The following is a 24,142-nucleotide window of genomic DNA, read 5'->3' as shown; positions in this document are numbered from 1 at the left end:
AAAGGGATGAGGATGAAAAAGACAATTTGCTTCCTGAAATGGGGACAGCTTTCACCAAACAGAGAAAATAGTATTGAACCTGATGCTGAATCAAATCAGGCTGATTCAAAGAGATATTCAGATTGAAGCGGCACTACTCTGAAACAGACCAACTTTCAATCTGAATTCTTCTGAAGCTCGTTCAATGTCCTGATTTGAGAAGGACCTAGAAACAGGCTTCACAAGATGTTTTAAGACATTCTTTATTTCAGTAATGTCTTGTAGCACCTCTAGAGACCTGTTTTGAACACAATGTCAGGATTCATCATGGAGGCTAAATCACGGGCTGGAGAACTTTCTTTATGAGAAGAAGTTTGAAGATTTGGAACACTCGTGCTTAGAAAACAAGTGACTGTGGGGAAAACATTACCAAGTGTGCAAAACCTTGTACGGCGTGGAGAAAATGAACAGGGAGGGAGAAAAAAAAATGTGGACAATAAGAAAATAGAAGTTTCTCTCCACCTTGTGCCTGGTGGCACACTGGACTAAGTGCTGTTAAAGTAGCACTTAGTTGCCAGCTGCCTGCAATTACTGCAAGTTCAAATCTCACCAGGCTCAAGGTTGACTCCGCCTTCCATCCTTTCGAGGTAGGTAAAATGAGGACCCGGATTGTGGGGGCAATAAGATGACTTTGTATAAAAAAGAACACCGCTTAGGGGGGCCCGAAAGCCCTACTAAGCAGGTATATACAAAAGTATGAAGGCTATTGCTTAACGCATTGTAAGCCGCCCTGAGTCTCCGGAGAAGGGCGGCATATAAATCGAACTAATAAATAAATAAATAAATAAATAAATAAATAAACAAATAAATAAATAAATCTTTCAAAACACTACCATCCAGTAGAAGCTGATTGAAAGGAGATTTTGAACTGAAAAGAACTCCACATAACACGTGACTAAAAAAACAGAAATTCACAAGACCAAGACATGCTGAAAGCCACTAACTTGAGTGGTTTTTAAAGGCGATCTCTTTTAAAACTCATTAAAGACAGGGCAATTACTCGAGACTTCCTTCCTTCCTTCCTTCCCTTCCTGCCAGCGTGGCTTTTGCAGCCAAAAAAAAGCCTCAAACAAAAAGTCTGCACGGTTGACTTTGAGGAAAGAAGCCAACAAGGAGAGACGAGAAAGCTGGAAGAACCGCTTCGGGCCGAACAAAACTCCTCCTCAGAGGATCTGCCCACCGCCCTCGGCAAAGCCTTTCCTTCCACGTTTCTGTCGGAGGGCAGGATTGGGAGGAGTTTCTCCTCTGCCCCTTTAAGGCCGTGTTTCCTGTCGGAGGGCAGGCGAGGGAGCGGCGGCGGCGGCGGCAATGAAGCCCCGGTGGCTCTGCTTCTGTCTCCTGGCGCTGGCGACATGGAGCGCCCGCCGGTCGGGCGCTTACTTCCCGGAGGAGCGCTGGGTGCCCGAATCCCCGATGCGGCCTCCGCGCGTCCTCCTGGCCCTGCTCGCTCGCAACGCGGCTCACTCGCTGCCGGCGACGCTGGGCTGCCTGGAGAGGCTCCGCTATCCCAAGGACCGCATCGCGCTCTGGTGAGTGAGCGAGTGAGTGGCTCGCCCAATGCCTCGGCGCCAGAAGGCTGCGCTTTGGTGGGGGAAGGAGGGTGAGGGTTGGAGGGGGTGGCGGCTTCCACCCTTGCCTGGAATTCTCCCGAGGTTGCAGATGACGTTACCTTCCACGTGTAGCCTTTCCAGCTCTCTCTTCCCTTGGATCGCGGCGATCCACTTGGGGCCAGAAAGATTTGCTCGCTGGCGAGACCCTAGAGCACTAGTTTAACATCAGTAGATCCTCTAGACTTGCCTCTCTGAAGCTGGCCTCCCTCAGGAATGCAGGTCCAAGCTATAACAGAGTTGGAAGGGACCTTGTAGGACCTACAATGCAGGTCATCTAGTCCAACCCCTTTGCCCACCCAAGCAGGAGACCCTACATCATTTCAGACCGATGGCAGTCCAGTCTCTTCTTGAAAGCTTCCAGTGATGAAGCTCCCACAACCTCTGAAGGCAACTTCTGTTCCATTGGTTGATTGTTCTCGCCGTCAGAAAATTCCTCCTTATTTCTAGGTTGAATCTCTCCTTGATCACTTTCAGTTCATTATTCCTTGTCTGATACTAATAAAAGAGAACATTGGTAGCTCAGGGTTGATGAGCTAACAGCCATGATGTTACTTAGTTTGGGTGATGAAAAGTCTGCCAGAAAACAAGCAAGCTCAGAGAACAATAAGGACCCCCACGTGTCTAAGGTGTGTCAGTAAAGACAGGTAGAAATGCATTTTCTTCAGAGTTTGTTGAGCGGTGAGACGGCTGATTTGAAAGGCTTAAAAATAAGCCTGCAAAACAGCAGTTCCCCTAGAGCAGGGGTGTCAAACCCAAGGCGCGGGGGTCAGATCAGGCCCGTGGGGTGCTTAGATCTGGCCTGCGGGGCTGCCCTGGAAACAGTGAAGGACACAACCCTGATGTGGCCCTCAATGAAATAGCGTTTGACACCCTTGCCCTAGAGAGACACATCTAGTCTCCAGGAATGGCTTTAAAGAGTAGCATGAATCTAATTCCTTCCCTTATTGTATCTCCTGTCTTTCTACCCTGTTTCCCCCAAAATAAGACATCCCCTGATAATAAGCCCAATCGGGCTTGTGAGCGCACAGCAATAAGGCCAAGTGCTTATTTCAGGGTTCAAAAAAATGTAAGACAGGATCTTATTTTTGGGGAAATACGGTAGTCAGACCATGTCTGTCTGTTTTTCCTGTACAGGTAGTACAGGATTTACAACAGTTCATTTAGTGACCATTCAAAGTTAACATCATCACTGAAAAAAGTGACTTATGACCATTTTTCAGACTTACGACCGTTGCAGCATCCCTTTGGTCATGTGATCAAAATTGGGATGCCTTGTTCATATTTATGACGGTTGCAGTGTCCAGCGGTGACATTTGCAACCTTCTGACAAGCAAATTCAATGGGAAAGGCAGATTTACTTAACAACTGTTTTGCTAATTTAATTGCGGTAATTCACAACTCTAGCAAGAAAAGTCATAAAACTCACTTAGCATCAAGGGCTTATTTGTGGTCATAAGTCGAGGACTATCTGTACATCTTTTCCTGGGACTGTATGGCTGACCTTTGCAGATGCTACATGATCTCAGAGAAGTGTTGCCAACGGATGCTACATGCCTGACTGTGTTCAAAGCGAAGTTAGGCATGCCCTCCAGACTACATCCGATGCTCAGAATCGCATAAAGCAAATCGGATATTAAATCTGACCCTCATGGAGATGGGAGGGGGAAAAAATAAGCTTCTCCTTGGCAGTTGATGTAAGTTGCAAAACTGCTCAGTGCAGGATGGTATCTCATCTTTCAAAACCTCTTTCCTTAGGGTGGCAACGGATCACAACGTGGATAACACAACCGCAGTGCTTCGGGAATGGCTCATGAACGTTCAGAGCATGTATCACTCAGTGGAGTGGCGGCCGATGGATCATCCCAGGTGAGCTTGGGGGTGGATGGCACAGGAATTGGCCTCTTAGCATGCAGGGAAGGCAAAAAGAAAATGGAGGGTGGATTTCAAAATGGAACTATGGTAGTTCTGAAGGAGAAACGGAAATAACTGCAAATGTGTTAGAGTTTCAATAGCCTTGTTGGAATGGATAACCTGCAAAAAGAGAAATGGCAACATTGTGTACATCAGTCAGATTGGGATTAGCACCTTTTTACACTGAGGGACCTGTGGACAAGGAATACAAGATTTTAAACCAGAGATTACCAGTAGCCCATCCCATCCAAAAACTATTCGGTGTATAGCAGTGAGTGAATTGAAGAGAGTGGCCAAATTCCATGGGATTATTTGGGAAAGGCTCCTTACACTGAAGCACATCTGAATGCCAAGTAATTGCATTTTCACCACAAAAACTCATTGTAGAAATACATTAAGTGATTTAGTATGTATCTTGGTCATTTTATTTTGCACATATACCTATAATTTGTGTTCTTTTGCTTAATGTATTTTAATAGTCAAATTTGCTATTGCCAATTGTCCTAAACTATTCTTTTCATTGCTCAGATTTCAGCAGGTGTTCTTACTAGTTTTTTTAAGTGAATATGTGGCCATGAGAGCTAAAAGCATAACTTTAAAAAGTACACATAAATGTACATCTTCCGTATGCATCCAAAGCCCCAAACTTCATTGTTCCTTGCAGGTTCTACCCAGATGAAGAAGGTCCCAAGGACTGGTCCAATTCACGCTATGACTATGTTATGAAGCTCCGACAAGCAGCTTTGCAGTCTGCCCGAGACATTTGGGCTGACTACATCCTGGTAAGGAAAGTTCAGAAAGGAAGCTTAGTGGCAGGACTGAGTGCATTGATCAGTTTGGATTATTGTCTTTCTGGGATCATTAGCACAGGTTGTGTTGTAGGCCTGGGGTTTGTATAATCCTGTATTTGATCCTCTGCTCAGCTAGGTGATTGCTGAGAGGCTCAGAGATTCCGGACTGTCCCTATTTGGCACTGGGACCTGTCCACATTTAAAATAATGCGTAAATTTTTACAGTTCATTCCGTTACATTATCTGCTTAGATTCTGCCCACTGCTTGTCAGATATTAAGCTGTAAGTAAGTACTAGGGTCATTGCATCATGCCAATAAGGTTGGGCTTGCACAACTCACTGAGCCACAAAGAATCCTAATTTGGGCTCAGCGTGTAAACCCAGCCCTTGAGTCAGATGTATATGTGTGTGGGGTGGGGTGGGGTGGGGTGTTGCGTAGCTGTTTCATTTTGTGTAAGGTCCAAAATAGTTTCTGGTGCCAGAGTGCGTTTTGTTGCTTTTTGCATGTGGGTTTTGTCAGAGGCAAAGGTTTTGTCAAGTCCTTCCTCCTGGGTCTGCTTCCCATGATGATGCTTGCCAATTTGCAGTTCTCAGTAATACGACTGTATGTGTTACACATATGCGTTCACACACTTCTTTGCTTCCACTTTAAATAGGAGCACCCTTTGATGTGACCCTAGTTAAAGAAGAGAAGACATGGCAACTGAGAAAGAGATTTGTTAGGAGCTGGGTACTCAATCTATTGCATCTTGAATTTCTGCTTAAGTTGGGGGAAGGAACTAGTAGCCTGCAGTTATTTTGGACTTAGCTCTTATTAGCTGCAAATACTATGGCCAGCAGTAAGGGACTATAAGAATTATTATCCAAAATAATTGAAGGACTCTAGTTTTCCTAACTAATTCGAGATCTTAGCTTTGGAGTGGAATAAATACATTTGCTTGGAACAGAGTGGATATTTTTGAAATCCATCTTCTATTTTGTATTGTGTTTTACCTGTTTTCTTTAACTGGCCGAGAAGCCAAATTCATCCAGGTGTTTCTCAAGTATCACCAGGATGCTCATTTTTTTTTTTTTTTGCCATGCAGAAAAAAAAAAGAGAGTGAAGGAGATAGAAAATGCCTGAGGGTGGAAGATGGGAATAAAATTTAAAACCTCCTGTCGTCTCTTTTTAATGTTCGTTAGTCATCGTCCCTCTATGTTCATGGTGCTTTTTACAACTTCATTCCTTTTGCCCATTTGATGTTTTCTGAAATAACATCAAAATCATGTGAAAGAAAACTATCAGATGTAGAGTATGACAAGTGCATGTATTGGGCGGTATTAACTTTCACAATATACGGAATTTAATATCACTCAGGGCTGAAGGCTGAATGTTTTTCCTTTGGTTTGGATATTACTTTCTGAAACTGGCTGGGTCTGACACTTCATGGTCTGTGAATGCAATTGAGGTTCCTTAGCCTGTCCATTGTGTGTTCTCCCTTCCCCTCCCCTCCCACCTCCCATTCCTTTTCTGTGTTGTCTTTCCCAACAAGAGCAGCTGCCCTGAAATTTCAGAGTATAGGGGGAGCCAGTAGAACAGCTGGCCTTGATGGGGTCGGCTTCTTGGCTGGTCATGACTGATACTTCCGTTCTGGAATGAAGACTTGGTCTCCAGCCCAGAAATGTTGGCAGCGGATAACTTGCATAAATGGATCTTTCTCACTGAGGCTAAATACAGATTATGTTTTCTCTGCCAATGAGTGAAAAGCAGTAGTACCTACAGTAATTGTATCTGGATCTGCTGGCAGGTTTCTTTGAGGGTTTTTTTGTGTAGAACTCACACTGGCAGGTTTATTTTGATAGAACTCCCATTGTGCACATTGCGACTGAGCTTCTGGAAGCAGAACCAGGGCTCTGGTTACATTGCGTCATCCTTGATTGATTTTTCATTGTCTGAGATTTATGTACAGGCTGTGCAGGGTATCCCCTACAGCTGAACTGCAACATAATCATGTATTTCTGTTACTCCACATTTGAAGAGAGAGATCCTTCTGTGCATTTGTAACCCTTTGTTTCCATACTGCCTAATGAAAAGCTATGCATGAGGTAGCTTGGTCTGAGAAAAGTGACTGGTCCACAGGAATGTAATAGTAGTGGTAATAGCAGTAGTATCTTTATTATGGTTCAAGACCAGTTCGGTGTATGTTTAACACATGGTGACTAAGGATAGATTTCACCTGATTCTCCCTGCTCTTAGATCAATATCTTACTTACTTAATCTGTACTTGATCAGTTAAGATTGCATACTGACCAGTCATTACAGAAACTCGTAACCGTCAGTAGAAATCGCTGATGTCAAATTCACTTTGCTTTCTTTTTTAATGCTCCGATATGCAGTTTGTGGATGCAGACAATCTATTAACAAATCCCGACACCCTGGGCCTTTTGATAGCAGAGAACAAGACTATCGTGGCACCAATGCTGGACTCGCGAGCAGCCTATTCAAACTTCTGGTGCGGGATGACATCACAGGTATGCATATATAGAAGCTATGGCCGAATTCTAAGTCTTCTTTTTTTTTTTTTTTTGGCAGCTGAGGCCACAGCTAATGATGGCAATGTAGACCTAATCAGATTGTGTTCTCCTTTTCTCCAACAAAATACAAGGTCAAGCCAATGCTCACTGACTAGAGTTCCTTCAGTTACCTATTTGGACTCACCTGTGGCTTTCATGACTACCAGGGATTCCTCAGGATGACCCTTGGATGGAAACACAAGAGCAGCTTTGCTGGGTCCTCTTAATCCAGTATTTTGTTTCTCCTAGTGGCTAGCCAAATACCTCTGAGCTATTTCAAGCCAGACCTGGAGTTGTAGCATTCTCTTGTTGTGTTTCCCCCGCATATGGTCTATGAAGGCATGCTGTCCCCAGTCTGGAGATAACAATGAATTTTCAAAGATTAATTCTCCTTGATAGATCTGCCATCCATGAATGTCCAACTCCACCAGTTCCAGTAAGTCCTAAGGACTCCGTTGCTACTCAAGAGACTAACAGCTCATCTAATAGGGAAGCAGAATTGGCAAAAGGCCCTAACAGCCCTAACGTATTCTGAATTCTCCATGTCAGCTGCAAGCATGTAAAACACTAGACAAGGGTGTAATTTTCCATGCTAGGAGACCTTGCAGGATTGATTGTGCTGCCTCATTGCAAAGTAATTTGCGGACAATTGGTACCAGATAAACCCCACCATCCTTGCTCATATGGACCTCAGTGATGCCTCAAGGACAGTAAGCCACTCTAGAATGAAACCAGGAATCACAGCAGATTCTCCTTTTCCTGACATAGCCCTGGGTTGTGAGATGCTTAGAAATGATAGTTAACCAGATAGCTTTGGAACATTATCATCCCATAGCCTACCTTGGCCTGTGGATTCTTCCTATGCTGGCAGATGTCCTGAATTACGTATTCTTAAGATTATAGTGTTAAAATATTATTTATTTACATTTATGATGAGGCTTTGCATTTCTTTTCCAGTTGTCGCTGTTACAAGAGTTGTTAAGTTGTCCTAGGCTAGGGTCCCCATTTGTTTCTTTGCAGCAAAACTCACCTGGAATTTTTCCTTCTCCTCTTAGGGCTATTATAAGCGCACCCCTGCTTACATCCCCATCCGGAAGCGGGATCGCCGTGGTTGCTTTGCTGTACCCATGGTGCACTCTACCTTCCTCATCAACCTACAGAAAGAGGCCTCGCAAAACCTTGTTTTCTACCCTCCCCACCCAGATTACACCTGGGCTTTTGATGATATCATCGTCTTTGCCTTTGCCTGCAGACAGGCTGGTGAGCAAAATGCTGCCTTTCCTTGGTCAAGAGGACACCACCAACCCTGTTGGTCAATCTACTGAACAAGCATCTCCCCTTTTTCAGGAGCTAAGCCAGAGACATTGTTTGTTAGGACAAATCATCTCTTTGATTGGGAGGGCTGCCTTACAGAGCTTTTTGCGTATGAGTGTCATCCCAAGCTAAATTGGCTTCTCAGCCTCAATCTTGTCCATTTGCAACTGGTCAGTCTTCCCCAATTCTCTTGGGGTGTCACAACTCTCATCCTCCTTCAGCTTGTGGAAGGCTGTCATAGGAGAAATGGTTCAGCTGTTTGGGGCTATTCTCTCCCACTTGTAAACAGCAGGATTCTGGCAAGTGATGGCTTTAATTTGTCTTGCTTTGGGATCTAAAACCTTGCAGGTCTCCTTCTAAGAGAAAGGAAACGCAGTTGCCAAAACATCTTTATGTTTTCTCAGTTACCCTTTTGGCTTTAGCTGGATGAAGGTATGCATGTGAGAGAGAGAGCTGTAATGGTGTGAGACCTGAGTGGCAACAGCAAGGGCAAAGAATGCATAGTGGAGAGCAGCATGGATAAACTTAATTTGCTGCTTCACTCAATTCAGTTTAGGACAACCTCTAAAAAATATCTATCAATCCAAGCTGATTGGGAATCTGCAAATGCAATTTAAAAAAAATAAATGTTAAAAACTATAATCTTCACACCTCAGTGTCAGTGGGGTTCTCTGTTTGACATGCTAAAAGTCCCCAAACAAACAGATTTTCAAGCTGATTTTTCCCCCTCATGCACTTGCATGATGACCTCCTGCAGAATGGCGTCTCATGTCCAGCCTTAACAGTTCTGGTTCTCTATTCAACTACCATATTTCCCTGAAAATAAGACCTAACCGGAAAATAAGACCTAATGCATCTTTTGGAGCAAAAAATAATATAAGACCTAGTCTTATTTTCGGGGAAATATGGTAGCTTCTGTATTTGGGTTTAATTGGCTACCCACCTAAATCCGAGTGAGGGTTGGTTTTTTTTATGTGTGGTGGGTATAACTTTAAATCATTTGCCCGAGTTTATTAAATAGAGATGAAAGATGATGTTGATCAGTCCTGCCAAGGGAAAGAGCATAGGGATTTTGTATTGCCTCGTGTCATCTGCTTTTGTGCATTCACTCTTCCACCCTTCCCAATTTGTTTAGAAGTTCAGATGTACGTGTGCAACAAAGAAGAATATGGCTTTCTCCCGGTGCCACTACGATCTCACGGTACCCTGCGTGATGAAATTGAGAGCTTCATGCATGTGCAGCTGGAGGTCATGGGTGAGTGTGCTGTAAAATAGTAGTTTACCTAAAGGGGGAAATTGCAGTTAAGGAAATCAGATCCTTTATGAAGCATCACCTTTCCACAACACAAAGGTAGTTATGAAGCTTCATCTAGAGAAGAGCAAGATAGCTAGCCCTACTGTGATATCACCACTTGGTTCTTCTAGAACTAGGGGTAGGGAACAATGGCCCTTTTATGACCTGTGGACTTCAACTCCCAGAATTCTTGAGCCAGCATGATCCACAGGTCATAAAGGGGCCATGGTTTCCCACTTCTGTTCTAGAAAATGCCACATGGCCACGGAGCAAAGATCAAGGAATAAGAATCTGGCATTGCTGCAGTTCAGGTTTGTTGTTATTAAAGCTGAGTTGTTTATTCATGCTTATATGACCAATAAGATTTCCATTTTTCCTGTTTTGTATAATTCTACTGCTTATCAGTGGAAGAATGCAATGGGTTAGATAAGGGCTTGGCAAGCTTTTTCTGTAAAGGGCCAATTCCGTCCCTCCTCCACCTCCAGTTGGCAGATCTACAGGCCAGAGAGCATGGCAGCCATTGGACAGTCTGGATCTATCCTAGGAATGTCCTCTGTTGCCAGGGAGGCCTCTGAGACAACCCACCATCTTGGCTGTCTGAAGGAGTTGGTTGAATTTTCCTTGTGGGGATGTCTCACAGTCATTCTTTGTATGTCCTTGGCTCCACAACGGTCCTTTTATAAAATTCAACTGCCCTTAAAGGGGAATTTGCCACCACTTGAGAAAATACAGTCAATGTGGAAGAGGACCTAGCTCAAAGGACAATCACCTTTCATTGAGAACTTGTTTGTTTTGTGAACTGAAAGGATGCTTCAGTATGCCAAATATTGCCCCCTCTATAGTCTATTCAAAGGATTTTTTCTAAAACAGGGGTCTCCAATCTTGGCAACTTTAAGACTTGTGGACTTCAACTCCCAGAATTCCTCAGCCAGCTTGGCTAGCTGAGGAATTCTGGGAGTTGATGTCCACAAGTCGTAAAGTTGCCAAGATTGGAGACCCCTGTTCTAAAATATATGTATTTAGTGAGGCTACATGGAAGCTTTCAGATGTCCAAGCCTTTCTGCATATGTAACCTGGGAGACCATCAGAGAGCAAAAAATTAAGCTCTGGGATGTGGAATTTTTTTAAAAGACTTGTTCCTTTTGGAAAACAAAACTAATAAATGGACATTCCCCTATTTGTTTATTTCGAGCATTTCTGTAGCTTAATAGACTTCATTGTACAATCAGTGGAGGTTGCTTTTCATGTTCCATTGTCTCTGTATGTAAATATGTAGAGGCTTTTTTTATTATTGTGCTTATAAATAAACTGCAATATTAGTTTCCAATTCACAACCATAATTGAATCCAAATTACAGAGGAAGTCATTCTAGTCATTAAATGGGCCACCATGTGACTGCACCAATTTTTGTGGCAGTCATGAAACGAATCTAATGGGTGTAAAGTGAATGCTGTGGTCGTTAAACAAATCCATTGTCCGTAATAGGTGTCCTTGCCAGAAACCGGAAATAAATGTCAGTTTCTGGCCAAAACTGTGGTAAATACCAGTCATATGACTGCAGGACACGCCAAATGGCCATCAATGCAGGCCAGTTACCAGGTGTCCAAAATGTGATCATATGATCCCGGGAAGGGTGGCCATTGGAATTTTGAATTCAGGTCATAAATAATCTTGGGAAGATCTGTTGTAACTTCTAATGTTCACTAGGTGACCAGATGTAAGTGGGGGACTACCTGTATTAATTTTAGGTGAAAGAATTTAGCATGCAGTGAATGAATGGCATGTATTCAAACCCTTTTCTTTGAAAAGAATCAGTTTTCTTAATGCATCTTGATTGTTTTGTCCTTACATCTCCACAAAGGGATGATGTTCAGTTTTATTATTGGATAGATTTTTATTCATGCAGGTTTGAATAAAACTATAACTTCACATGGTAGGAAGGCACTGAAGAGGGAGGTATGAGAAAAGCATAATGGGTGAAAACAGTTTGACTCAAGGAAGAGAAGGAAGAGAAAATTGTGCGATCTACAGTATGAAAGTCTGTGCTAAAGGAGCCTGTTTTGAAATGGGAGAACCTCCAGTCTGAGGAAAGTATTTTGTCACTTGGATAATGATCTTTAAGGACAAATTCTCCATCCAGTTTGAGGTTTCCCTCTTTATGGGAGGGCAGCCTTTTTTGGTAATGTATATCTTCAAATGAAAAACTAAGCCTTGTCATAGTCCATCAAAGTTTCTAGTCCACATTAAAAGCCTGCCTAAATTGAAGAGGCCTACGTTCAAATTTCTACTCAGTTATGAATTACACTGGAAATTACGGCCACATTTTGAGTGAGAAATGTGGACAGAATGAGAGAGAAAATGAAATACTGACATAAGGTTGAGTTAAAATAGGAATACATTTGGTCTGAAACGCACTTGTACATACTTTTGTGTCATTTTGATTAGTCCTAATAAATATTACCCAATTGCAGGATTTTTTTAAATGTATCAACATAATTTTATGTTACTTGTATTTTACATTCTGTAAAATTTAACTGCTTATTTGTACATAATTTAATTCATTGTAGGCATCTAAGTTCTGTTTACAGTCCTGGCATAAACCTAGCCCTAGTAGAGTCCCAAGCTTCAAGAAGTTAAAAATTCACTTTTCAAGTAGGAAATCCATTTTTTAAAATCTCATCTGAATTTGCCTCATGGGCTGTTTGGCTTCATCGCTATTCATAGAGAAGGATTTAATTGGTCTACTTACTTTATGCCTAAAATTGGACCAAGAATCTGGGCGGAGCTGCTTCTCCTTAAAAACAAATGTCTTCTTGGAAGAAACCATGTATCTCACTGTATTGACTTTCTCTACAGTTAAGAATCCTCCCATGGAACTTTCTCGGTATTTGTCTCTGCTTCCCAAAATCCCAGATAAAATGGGATTTGATGAGGTAAGAAATAAAGAATTCTGATACGATTTATAGAAATTATAAATAAATAATTAGGACAGACAAATCAGTAGAACTTAATTTGCTTAACCTAGCTCCCCGAACCATGATATATTAAAATTATATCTGTGCATTATATTATGTTTTTGAGCTGTGTTGCCAGATCGGAGTAGGGATTTGATTCATCTCTCTGTGATAGAATTGGCCAAGGATCAAGGGTCTCCAACCTTGACAACTTTAAGACTTGTGGCATTCAACTCCCAGAATTCCTCAGCCAGCAAAACTGGCTGAGGAATTCTGGGAGTTGAAGTCCACAAGTCTTAAAGTCACTAAGGTTGAAGACCCCTGCTTTAGATATTCTGGAGTTTATATAATTAGATCTCAGGTTGGGGAATATTTGTGTAAAATGCCTCTAATATAGGTCTGTCATTCTTAGGATGCAGTATGGTTAGCCTTGTTTAGTGATTGCCTTGTTTAGTGACCACTCACAGTTAAGATGAAAAATATGATCTATCTTTGTCCTTACAACCAAGATCTCTAAACAAAGAAAAGCTGAAGTAAGATCATAGACACAGCTATGATTTCACTCAGTGACTGCTTCATTTAACGAATGTTGCTGATTCTAATTGTGGCTGCTGCTAGACTTGGGCAACTTGTACTAAACACATAATAATAATCATTGAACTAGAATGGGGAGGATCTCTGCATAAAAGCGACACCTGCAAATAAATTGCTACATTGGGAAGGTTTCTGGATTGGGAAGGAGAAAGCTGTGACTTTCATAGCATCCCTTACCAGTGCCAGCCAGAGCTGCTGAAAGTTGTAGGAAACCTATTTCTGTGGAATTCCTCTACCTAATTATTACTGAATTGTTAGTTTTGCCCGGGGTGTCTTTTGCTCTGTAGTTCTCTTTACCATGTTGTCATTTTTCTTTTCCTCAGGTTTTCATGATTAATCTCAAACGTCGGACAGATCGACGGGAACGGATGTTGAAAGCCCTCTACGAGCAGGAGATTGACTGCAAGATTGTTGAAGCCGTGGATGGGAAGTGAGTGCCAACACATGAAGCCTTGCTGGAGAACAAAAAGCTGCCTTAGCCGACTTTGTCCCCAGAATAGAATAGGGAGCCAAAGTTCAATCACACAGTGATTGAAGCTTCTTAGATCATTCAATGATCTAAGAACATCAAACATTCAATGGGAGCAGGCAACCTTTAAGCAATTAGAACAAGTACTGTACTTTTCGAAGAATAAGACACACTTTTTCCCCGCTAAAAGAGGGTGGAAATGTTGATGCATCTTATACACCGAATACAGCCATTTTTGGCCTCCCGGAACCCCACCCCGCATGTCCCGTTTCACCCAAACCAGGCCTGTTTTTTGCAAAAACGGGGCCTGCAGAGGGTTTGGAAGGCCTGCAGAGTGCTTCTGGGGGCTGGGTAGGGCAAAAACGTGATGCATGGGGGGTTTGGGAGGCCAAAAACGGGCCCATTTTTCACAAAAACGGGCCTGTTTTTCACAAAAACGGGGCTGTTTTTGCCTTCCCCAGCCCCCAGGAGCACTTTGCAGGCCTCCCAAACCCTCTGTGCATCCTGTTTTTGCAAAAAATGGGTCCGTTTTTGGCTTCCCAAGCCCCCTATGCATTGCGTTTTTGCCCTCCCCAGCCCCCAGGAGCACTCTGCAGGCCTCCAAAACCCTCTGCAGGCCCCTTTTCACAAAAAACTGGCCTGTTTTTGGCCTCCCAAACCCCCCACATGTTACAGTTTTGCCTTCCTTGACCCCCAGGAGCACTCTTCAGGCCTCCCAAGCCCTCTGGATGCACATAGAGTTTGGGAGGCCTGCAGAGTGCCCCTGGGGCCCCGGGAGGGCAAAAACTTTTTTTTTCTTGTTTACCTCTTCTAAATCTTGGTGCGTCTTACACTCCGGTGCGTCTTATAGTCTAAAAATACGGTAGCTCAAATCTAGGGGAAAGATTCCCAGCTTGCTTATATTGAAAACCTTATGCTGATTCCCTCACTTTTATCTCAATCAGCAGATAGGAAGACCATCCCTTTCCTTTTTGTGGTGTAGGTGAGCCCTATAGAAGTTTTCACCATGGAAGATGCTTTTCTGGGGTTGCTGGAAGCACTAAATCAGTGATGGCTTCTGAGCCACAGTTCATAAAGAGCAAAACGTTTGGGGCACATCTAACTTGATGAACATCAACGTCTTCTCTTTGTCTGAACTGAGAGAATCAGAAGCTTGTTGCTCCAACCCATGAGCAGATGGTGGTTGGCAAATGATCTTCAGGTGGTTAATAGCACACACGTTTTTGCGTTATCCTGAATTTTGCACTGATATTCAGCTACTTGGGTGAAGAATTCTATACTGATGGGAAGCTTCTGCTCCATTGGAAGTTGAGATATGTGGACTTCTCCAACTTGACACCTTCCAAAATTCCCAGGCTGATCTAGATAAAATTGCTTTCCTGCAAATCATTACTTCTGTTTCGCCAGCAGGTGTCTGCACCAGAGGTAGAAATTTAAACTATGCTGAGTTTGCATCCAGTTCTCAAGTAGTGCCTCTCCTCACAATTACACCTTTTCTCTTTTTTTTATTCTCTTTGGTTCAGGGCAATGAATAACAGCCAAGTGAATGCCATGGGCATCAAGATGTTGCCGGGTTACAAGGACCCATACCATGGGCGTCCACTCACAAAGGGAGAATTGGGTTGCTTCCTCAGCCACTATAAAATTTGGAAAGAGGTAACTAGTGTTTATGTTGCAAAGTAAAAGCCAGAAACCATTATCTTTTTTTTTAAAGATGGATTTGGTATGTTGTGCATCTCCAAACAGACACATAGGTATTCAGTGAGAACTATGGGGCCTTGGGATAGCTCTATATCCAATTCCCCCCAAATCTCCATTGTTCATTTAAAAAACTCTGTGACTTGATGATTAAGTCACTGCCACTATGTAGCAATGCTTGCTGAGTACTTAAAAAGAAACCTTAGAATAAGAGTCTTGTGCAGGATTCCACCAGAGTTTGGGGAATCGGAGCCAGGCATCGTTCCATTGCCTAGCAAAGCAAAAGAAATTATACAGAATAAATGATGCAAAAACAATTTGCAGAATTCCACCCTTTGCATTGTGGAGTGAGGATCAGGATTTCAATGAATGGGTTTAATCAGATGAAATATTTGTTACAGTCATAGACCAGCCTAAAAGGGGATGAATTTAATTTGAGCTATTGAATATCTTTAATCTAGGATGTTCTGGTTGTCTTCTACATAAATTGTGTCAACTATTTCAGTGAGCAGAGAGGCAGGGAAGCTAACAGAAGAAGAAGCTGTTTCAGGCTCAGGCTTGGAAGCACCGAAAAGAACCTTTGCAGATGGTGTACTCTCACTGCTGGGGTGTTGGCTCTTTTTGGCAGAAAAGCCAAACTGTGGTTGGGATTTCTCGCTGTCTGCCAAAATAGCAAGAAGAATACATGAAGACTCAGGAACTAATTCACTGGATCTGAATCTTATTGCTTCTCTTGGTTTGGGCTGCCATCTATTGGCCAGCTCAAGTTATTCCATCAGTGGCAAATAGAAGTCCCCATGTTTTTAACTGCAAGATGCATGAATGTAGTGAGCAACGGTACCCTAATCTTCCCTATTCTGAATGTTCCCCAATTTTCATTGTATCCAAATTCCAGTGTATGAATTTTCAGCTTATCCATTTATAAATAAATAAGCTACCTAGGAACCCCTTGTAGGGGATATGGGCGGCATAAAAATTTAATGAATAAATAAAATAAAATTAGTTGGTATGCTGCTTTGTAACTTTAGATAGTAGCTCTAGGAATTAAGAGAAATGTAATTTTGCCTACCTGGAGGATACTTGGTTATGGACCCCTGATTTATTTATTTATGTATTTATTAAATTTGTATGCTGCCCTCTTCACTTTCCAAACTGGGCAGCTTACAATACGATAAAAACATAAATATAAAAAAGAATTACAATTACTTTTATTGGTTAAATAAATATTTAAAACTAAGGGCACAGATAGTGCGAAGGTGGCATCTTCTCTGTTACTGCACCACACCAATAACTTTCAGCATTGAGTGCCCTCATCAGGGCCCCAAACTAATGGCAGAGCCTAGTTTTAAGACCCTTTCGGAAGGTCAAATGGGTGGGAGAGGATCGTGACAGAAAAAGCTCTTCTGAACCGAAATTTCTTGACAGACAGGGTCTGCAGAAGACCTTTGGTGTCAGAACGAGGTGAGACAAGCCCATTTATTGAACTGAATTGGGAAATAAAGGGAGAGGGGGGAGAAGCAGCTGAATGGTTTAAACCTGCTGAGAAAGCCAAGATAAGAATGTTTCTGTTATGTACATTGAATCCTCAGAAAAGGAGCTAAGCATCATTCTGTTGCTTTGACAGGTTGTTGAGAGAGGCCTGGAGAAGTCTATGGTGTTTGAGGACGACCTACGCTTTGAGATCTTCTTCAAACGGCGCATGATGAACCTCATGTTTGACTTAGAGGAAGAGGGCCTGGACTGGGATTTAATGTGAGTGCAAAACATGCTGAGATTGCTGCTGGCTAGGAAATCTTGGCAGTAGGGCCCTTTGCCTCCCCGCAGAACATAATTTCTTTTTCTCCTTGCTTGTGCAAATATACAACCTCATCTGTTATATCATTGGGGGGGGATGAATGAGTGAACTGGGGACCTTATGGATGCAGGTGGCTGAACTTGAGTATGATTAAAATAGGCACCTTAAATGTTAAAATCAACCGTAGTGGGGACAAAGCAATGCACTTTTTCTAAGAAGGCTTCAGCTGAAATTTGGAATTAAAGCATAAACTCATTGAGGGCAGTTTCAGTCACACATGGGAACAGCAAGAATCCTAATATGGGGTTGTACAAGTTGAATTTCAGAGTCCCTTTGTAGATTACAGCCCAAAACACATGAATTGGAATCGTACCAAAATAAGGTTGACAACTGGTTTTCTGACATTTTGCTTACAGAGTAGCACCATATATGATGATCACACTGTCATTACAACAGTCAAATAGCAATAAAAACTAGAAACAATTTTATTGTGAAAAATTAACAGGATAAAGTGTAAGATGCAATGATATTAATGAAAATTTGAATGAAACCGTATTAATTTCAAACCTAATAATTACCTTAAGGGAAAGGAGAGTCTGGCAGTTAAATTCTAAACAGACTAAATGTCTATGGAGATTCTCAGTCATCCAGGTCATGGTTGTCCCATAGATGCTTTTTCAAGAGGCAGCTGGACTTTCTGGTAGACAGTCCAGTTGCCTTTTGAAAAAGCACCTTTGGTTCTAAACAGACTGCTCCTTTTTCCTGATGCGTTATCAGGAAATCCTAAATCCACTGTTGTATTTATCAACAATCAAGACAATGTCCAAAAGGAACTTTTCAGTTGTTGGCGACATCTACTTATCCTTTTAAAGCCAACAACTTCATGTACGGTATGCCTACTCTTCTTGAGTTTTTGCTCTCTATCCCTCTCTAGCTACATTGGTCGGAAGCGCATGCAGGTAGAGCATCCAGAGAAAGCTGTGCCCCACATCCGCAATCTGGTGGAAGCTGACTACTCCTACTGGACCCTGGGCTATGTCATCTCCCTCCAAGGGGCCAAGAAACTGCTGGATGCTGAGCCCCTCTCCAAAATGTTACCAGTGGATGAGTTTCTTCCAGTCATGTTTAACAAACACCCTGTGTAAGACTTGCCTTTTTGTCAAAAAACAAAACAGGGACTTTATGGAAGTTTGCATAAGTTTTGTATGTCTTACAATGGAACTAGAAGATATCCTCCTATGACTTCCATCTGGTAGGACAGGATGGGCAGTGCAATCAGCATTCCTAGCCCTATTTGTGCAGCTCCCAGAATCTCCTAGGATTGTACTGAGATTTGGCAGCATAAAAGCCATTGTCAATAGCAGTTTTGGCTCTTTAAAAACAGACCGGATGATTTGATTCGGTCCCTATCACTGCTTGCTCTGCCTGCTTTAGGAGAGGAAGCTCCTAAATACGGTAGTGGCCAAAATTGTGGAAACCTTTTGGGAAAAGTGTATTTTCTAAAACTAGCTAATAACACCACCATAGTACCATAAAATTATATATCAATGGACAGATAATTTAATCAAGAATGTAATGCAATAACTTTTATGAAGGATTTGCTATTAGAATAGCAGTTACAATATAAAGAAGAAAAGTGAAACGTAGAAAAAAATGAGATATAAAAAAATTATCACCATGTCAGTTAATACTTAGTTGGGTAACCTTTAGTATGAATTAAGGCCTTACAACATCTTCCCATGAAGTGAACCAAGTCTTTTAGTTCTACAGCTGTTATAATGTGAAACCAAGATTGAATGATTGCTTCTATTAACTGGGTTTTATTGCTGGGTTGCTTCTGGCTAACAAGTTTCTTTAGTCGGCTCCATAGATTTTCAATTGGATTAAGGTCTGGGCTATTCCCAGGCCATTCCAGCAGTGGAATATGATTATTTTGAAACTCTCAAAAAAAGTGGTGTTATTAGCCACAAATCCTCAAAAATACACTTTTCTCAAAAGGTTTCCACAATTTTGGCCACTGCTGTAGATATGGCTGTCCATTCCAGTTAGAAAATGCAGATTCTCTTCATTATTGTAAGGAATTTATAGCCCCAAAAGTTGAATTGGTTATATGGCGGGTGTGTGTGTGTGTGGTAGATTACTGTGTTGTTTGAGAATGGACACATAGAATATCATATATATTGATTCTTTTTTTTCTGTCCTGACTCCTGGTGACTGCCTGACCAAATCCCTGCGGGGGTTTTGGCAAGATTTCAGAAGTGGTTAGCCATAGCCTCCTTTCCAGGGCTGAGACAAAGTGACTAGCCCAAGATTACCCAGCTGACTTTGGGTCTAAGATAGGACTACAAATCATATTCTTCTATCCTGGTACCTTAAATAGTGCACCATACTGGCTCTCAGGTTTTTATCGGATGGCTTTTAAATATAAAGTTTTGCTCTCCCTCCTGACGTTTGTCTTTTGGAAAAATCCTGATTTTTCTAGAGCATAGGGTGTCCTAATTACTAAGTAATTTCAGAGAAAAGCTGAACCAAACTTTCCATGCACCAAGTAGAGTACTTTAAATGTTGGTGAGAAATTCCTAAAGGAGTAAACATTATCTCTCTGGATCTGTAGACCAGTGATACGATTCAATTTTTTTTACTACCGGTTCTGTGGCCGTGGCTTGGTGGGTGTGATGTGGCTTGGTGGACGTAGCAGGGGAAGGATACTTTAAAATCTCCATTCCCTCCCCGCTCCAGGGGAAGGTTACTGCAAAATCCCTATTTCCTCCCGATCAGCTGAAACCCAGGAGGCAGAGAATAGATGGGGGTGGGGCCAGTCAGAGGTGGTATTTACCGGTTCTCCGAACTACTCAAAATTTCTGCTACTGGTTCTCCAGAACTGGTCAGAACCTGCTGAAACCCACCTCTGGGAGGGACGAATTGAATCTTCAAGGTATACATTGATATTCATCCCCTTCAGTTTATGAAATATCTTTCTGACTGATTTGACATATAAGTTAGACAGAAAGGTGATTGATACGTGATAATTCTACACAAAAAGGAGAGGGGTAATACTGTCCTTGTAATTTGAAATGAATATGGGCTGTGACTCATGTCCCTCCAGCCAATCCCCACCCCCACCCCAAATACCTTGTTTATTTTTTAGTTTTCTACACTTGCTTCTTAACTTACTCTTGTAGCAATCCCAAATCCACGGAAAAGATTTTTCTGACCTGACTTTCATTTCCTATTCAACAGAACTGAATACATGGAACATTTTGACAACCGGAATTTGCTGGCCTTCTCCGTGGAGCCCCTGCTGGTTTATCCAACACACTATACAGGGGATGATGGCTACGTCAGCGACACAGAGACCTCCGTGGTGTGGAACAATGAGAATGTCAAAACAGACTGGGACCGGGCCAAGTCCCAGAAAATGAAGGAGCAGCAGGAGTTGAGGAATGAAGCCAGGAATTCAGACGTACTCCAGTCCTCACTTGACAGGACAGCCCGGGATGAGCTATGACCTCGCGTGGATGCCTGAGGAAGGGGGACCGGGAGAGAGACAGCTCAAGGGGAAACTTTTCTCTTCGTCTCAGGGTTGATGGGTTAATTCTCTCAGATGTCAACGATGGGGTGCATCATACCTCCTGGCAGTGCCTATGGAAAGCCTCAGTCCTTTACAACCTGAGGAACCCTATATGGAAATGGTGCCATCTTCTTAGTTCTACCATCTCCTGCTCTCCTGTTCTGTGTGCAAATGTGGGGCAGAGGCAGTCTGGCAATACTCATTTGAGAAGTTTTATTCTCTAAATAATAGGCCTTTTACCTGGATTTTCTATGTTGGGAGAGGGACATGTTGAACAGATGCAGCTCAGCTTAAGCAGGTTTCGATGCCATGATGCTCCATGTCAGGCAAAACCATTTCACTTGGTTTAAGGCAGTATAAATATTTCGGTTAATTTTATATAAACGTTCTTCCAAAGACAGTTTCATATCTCTTTCCGGAAGAATCTTGATTTTTTTCTCTCTCCTGGTTCCTTGGGTTGTGTTGAAGTCTCAAGTGTGGGCTACCAAAAGTCAGGCCTTATTAGTCAACCACAGTATGTTTTATTCCGTTTTTTTCCCTCAGAGAAAATGTTACTATACTTAGGAACATTCAAAGGTCATGAATCAAATAAGTAAGTGCTTAGAAGAGAATGGTAACCAACTCAAATATTTAATATAATTTATGTTGTAAATTGTCTATGAGAGGGGTGGCAAACCCCCGGCCTCTGGGCTGGATGCGTCACGTGCTGGTCACACCCACACCCAGTTTAGGGAAGGGGAAAAAAAGTCATGATACATCATGTGATGCCATGACAATGTCAGTTTGATACCCCTGGTCTATGGGGTCTGACTTTTGGTACAGTTTATTAAAAATTCCCTTCTCAGCTCTATGGGTGGTATCTTCCTCAATCCTGAATCTGAGACCTGAGACCTGGGAGTTTGAGAGTTCTACATAGTGTCTTAGCTGTTCCTAGCACTGCACTCTTCTGGACAGAGAGATCTGATGTTGCTCTTGGGATTTGTTAGAGCCACACTCCAAGCTTAGGGGTCACGAATACGTCTACCACTACTGGGACCACTTTGGTCTTACTTTCCATATCCTCTGTAGTTCCTCCTTCAGGCCCTGGTACTTCTCCAGCTTCTCCTCCCTGTTGCTGTCACTTGGCACTGCTGCATCTGTCGCCACCGCTGCCTTCTGGCCCTTGTCTACTACCATGATGTCTGATTGATTGGCTAGTACCTGCCTGCCTGTCTGAACGTAGAAGTCCCACAGGATCCAGAATTGGTGGAAAGCTGTCTCTTTTCTCTATGGCAGTTTGGCTGTTCCTTTACCATGTGGGATAAAGCAAGGTACAATTTTGATGTTCCCACCATGGACTGAGCTTCTGGTGATGGTACAGATACCCCAGCATGTGCAGGTGTGATTGCTTTACTTAGCAAGCCTCACCCAGGTTTTGGTGGTACGGGATGTGCCTCTTCCTATAACAACATTTTTGTCACAAGGTTGGCCAGTATTGTGTGACGGACAGCCCACAATGCAGATGATATTATAGCTCAGAGGCATCTGAGAGAAATCTCCTCAGACATGGCATTCACATGCAGGTGAGTGCTGCAGTTCACATAAAGCTTTTTCTCTCCAGTTTTTCTCGCCTCTGTATTCTGTACATGATATGTCAAGCCTCTGGCCCCAAATTTCTGAACATCCTACTTACTCATAAGATACGTATGCATGTACTTGCACACACACACACACACACACACACACACACACACACACACACACATTAAGTGCCTCATTGCTTCTTGCTATTTATGTCTGAGAGGAAATTCTCACTCAACTCTCACATAACTAGTCCTCTAGTTATGTCTCACTTGGTCCCATTTGTGATATGAAGAATTTAATGACATACCCATCTTTTCCTGCCTCTGTTTTCTAAGCGAAGTATTCTTTAGCACATATGCTGGTACAGCAATGAATGATGCATGGGTCTAATATACATATTTGGAGTAGCCTTTGATTAATTTGTTTTGATACTTGTAGTTACATCAATAGAATTGGATGCCAAGAATTTATTAAAAAAAAACAACTTACGAGTGATGGTAATAATTATAGTAAATTTTCAACAGTGCTTTGTAATGGGGAAGGGGGAAGCCTACATCATCAGCAGAAGTGGAGAATTATAATATGCAGAATCTTATTACAGCATAAGGACTGCTGGGGATTATGGTTCAATGACTGATGGAGGATCACAGCACCTGCCTGCCCTGTTTGGAAAAACATCAGAGAAGCTATTTAGGAGAAATGTAAGAGGGATGGAATACAAAAACGTCTAATGTTGTATCATTCCTTGACTAATTTGGGATGGCGGTAATGTCTTTTGACCTCACATTTCTTTGTGCAGATAAAACAAAAGCTAGAACTAATCCAGAAATTTGGTATCTCTGAAGACTGGTATGAAGAACAAGCACCCAAGTGTTGTTTGATCTTGCATCAGCAGGACTTTCTGGGTCAGCTTGCATAGACCACTAATTTGAAGAAGAAATAACATGCAGAGCTCTCACAATTTTCACAGAATTTTGGATAAATCAGTGAGCTGCCTATTCAACAAATGCAGCTGACTTAGAATGAGATGACACGACTGGGCAAAGAGATACTTTTCTAGATGCAAGACCAACGTTGCTTTAAAATATTCAGCTTTGGGTCATATCTCCTCTGCATTCCCTTGAGTGTTCTGTGGAACTATTGGGACTTCCATCCATGTCTCTTCTTTTTCAAAGGAAATGGGTGTTTAGTTTCTCTTTCCTGTGGTAGTTGAAGCCGATTGACAGTTTTTAATATTTAAAAGCTGCTAAAGGCCTAGAAATGGAGGCAGTCATTCTCTCCAGCTTTTATAATGACATCTGTAGAATAATGCTCTCACGAAGGTTGACTGGTGCTAGAAAGAAATACATTTCTTTTGAACGTGAAAATGATTTGCAAGTTCTAAAACACCCATATATTCTGCCATTGTTCTCTTTTTTAGAGCAATCAATACACTAAAATAATCTGGCATTCATATGACAATATATGCCTTTTTATCTGTATAGGTGATCAGATTTTCCTGATTTTTGTAGTGCTATACGGATTGTAGCAATCATGATTTTCTCGAGCCTCTAATACCTTCCCCTTGTGCTGGATGGTACAATTTTAGCTATATCCCTAAGAGATTTTAATTGGATTTGTCAAAAAAGCAAGTTCCCGGAAAAAAACCACACCAAGCAGATAATAACTCAATGTAAGGGGTATTAACTAGAACCAACTTTTGGTATATCAATGATGTTAGCAAGAAATTAAAGGTTTTCCCCTTGTAGTGGATTAATTTGGATTGAGAATGAATGAATGAATGAATGAGTCCCTTACTCTATACTCTGCATAACTGCATTCCCACTCATGCTAGTAATATTGTTACTAAATTTGCAGATGATACAACAGTGGTGGGACTCATCTCCAAGGGGGGATGAGTCTGCCTATAAAGATGAGGTGGGCCGGTTGCTTTTGTGGTGTGGAGACAATAACATGGTCCTTAACACCAATAAGACCAAGGAGCTT

At 42.2% G+C, this 24,142-nt stretch overlaps 1 protein-coding gene across 1 annotated transcript; it reads left to right on the top strand.

Moving 5' to 3' along the window:
- Positions 1–944: 944 nt before the first annotated feature.
- On the top strand, positions 945–22,644 carry COLGALT1 (collagen beta(1-O)galactosyltransferase 1). Its single transcript, XM_034419380.3, has 12 exons — positions 945–1,568; positions 3,405–3,515; positions 4,225–4,342; positions 6,728–6,862; positions 7,960–8,164; positions 9,354–9,473; positions 12,369–12,445; positions 13,384–13,490; positions 15,053–15,185; positions 16,852–16,979; positions 17,957–18,163; positions 20,263–22,644. Exons 1-12 carry the CDS (start codon positions 1,348–1,350, stop codon positions 20,528–20,530), a joined length of 1,830 nt encoding a protein of 609 aa, XP_034275271.2. The 5' UTR covers positions 945–1,347; the 3' UTR covers positions 20,531–22,644.
- Positions 22,645–24,142: the final 1,498 nt, after the last annotated feature.

Source organism: Pantherophis guttatus, chromosome 2 (genome assembly GCF_059756535.1).
Source record: "Pantherophis guttatus breed Tessera chromosome 2, ASM5975653v1, whole genome shotgun sequence".
NCBI lineage: Eukaryota > Metazoa > Chordata > Lepidosauria > Squamata > Colubridae > Pantherophis > Pantherophis guttatus.
This window is presented reverse-complemented; position numbering and strand designations above follow the sequence as displayed.

Excerpts from the sequence above, each read along its gene's own strand:
- COLGALT1 (XM_034419380.3), top strand. The coding sequence starts at position 1,348 with ATGAAGCCCCGGTGGCTCTGCTTCTGTCTCCTGGCGCTGGCGACATGG. Across the intron at positions 6,863-7,959 it reads GGTGCGGGATGACATCACAG|GGCTATTATAAGCGCACCCC; the intron begins GTATGCATATAT and ends TTCTCCTCTTAG. Across the intron at positions 9,474-12,368 it reads TGTGCAGCTGGAGGTCATGG|TTAAGAATCCTCCCATGGAA; the intron begins GTGAGTGTGCTG and ends CTTTCTCTACAG.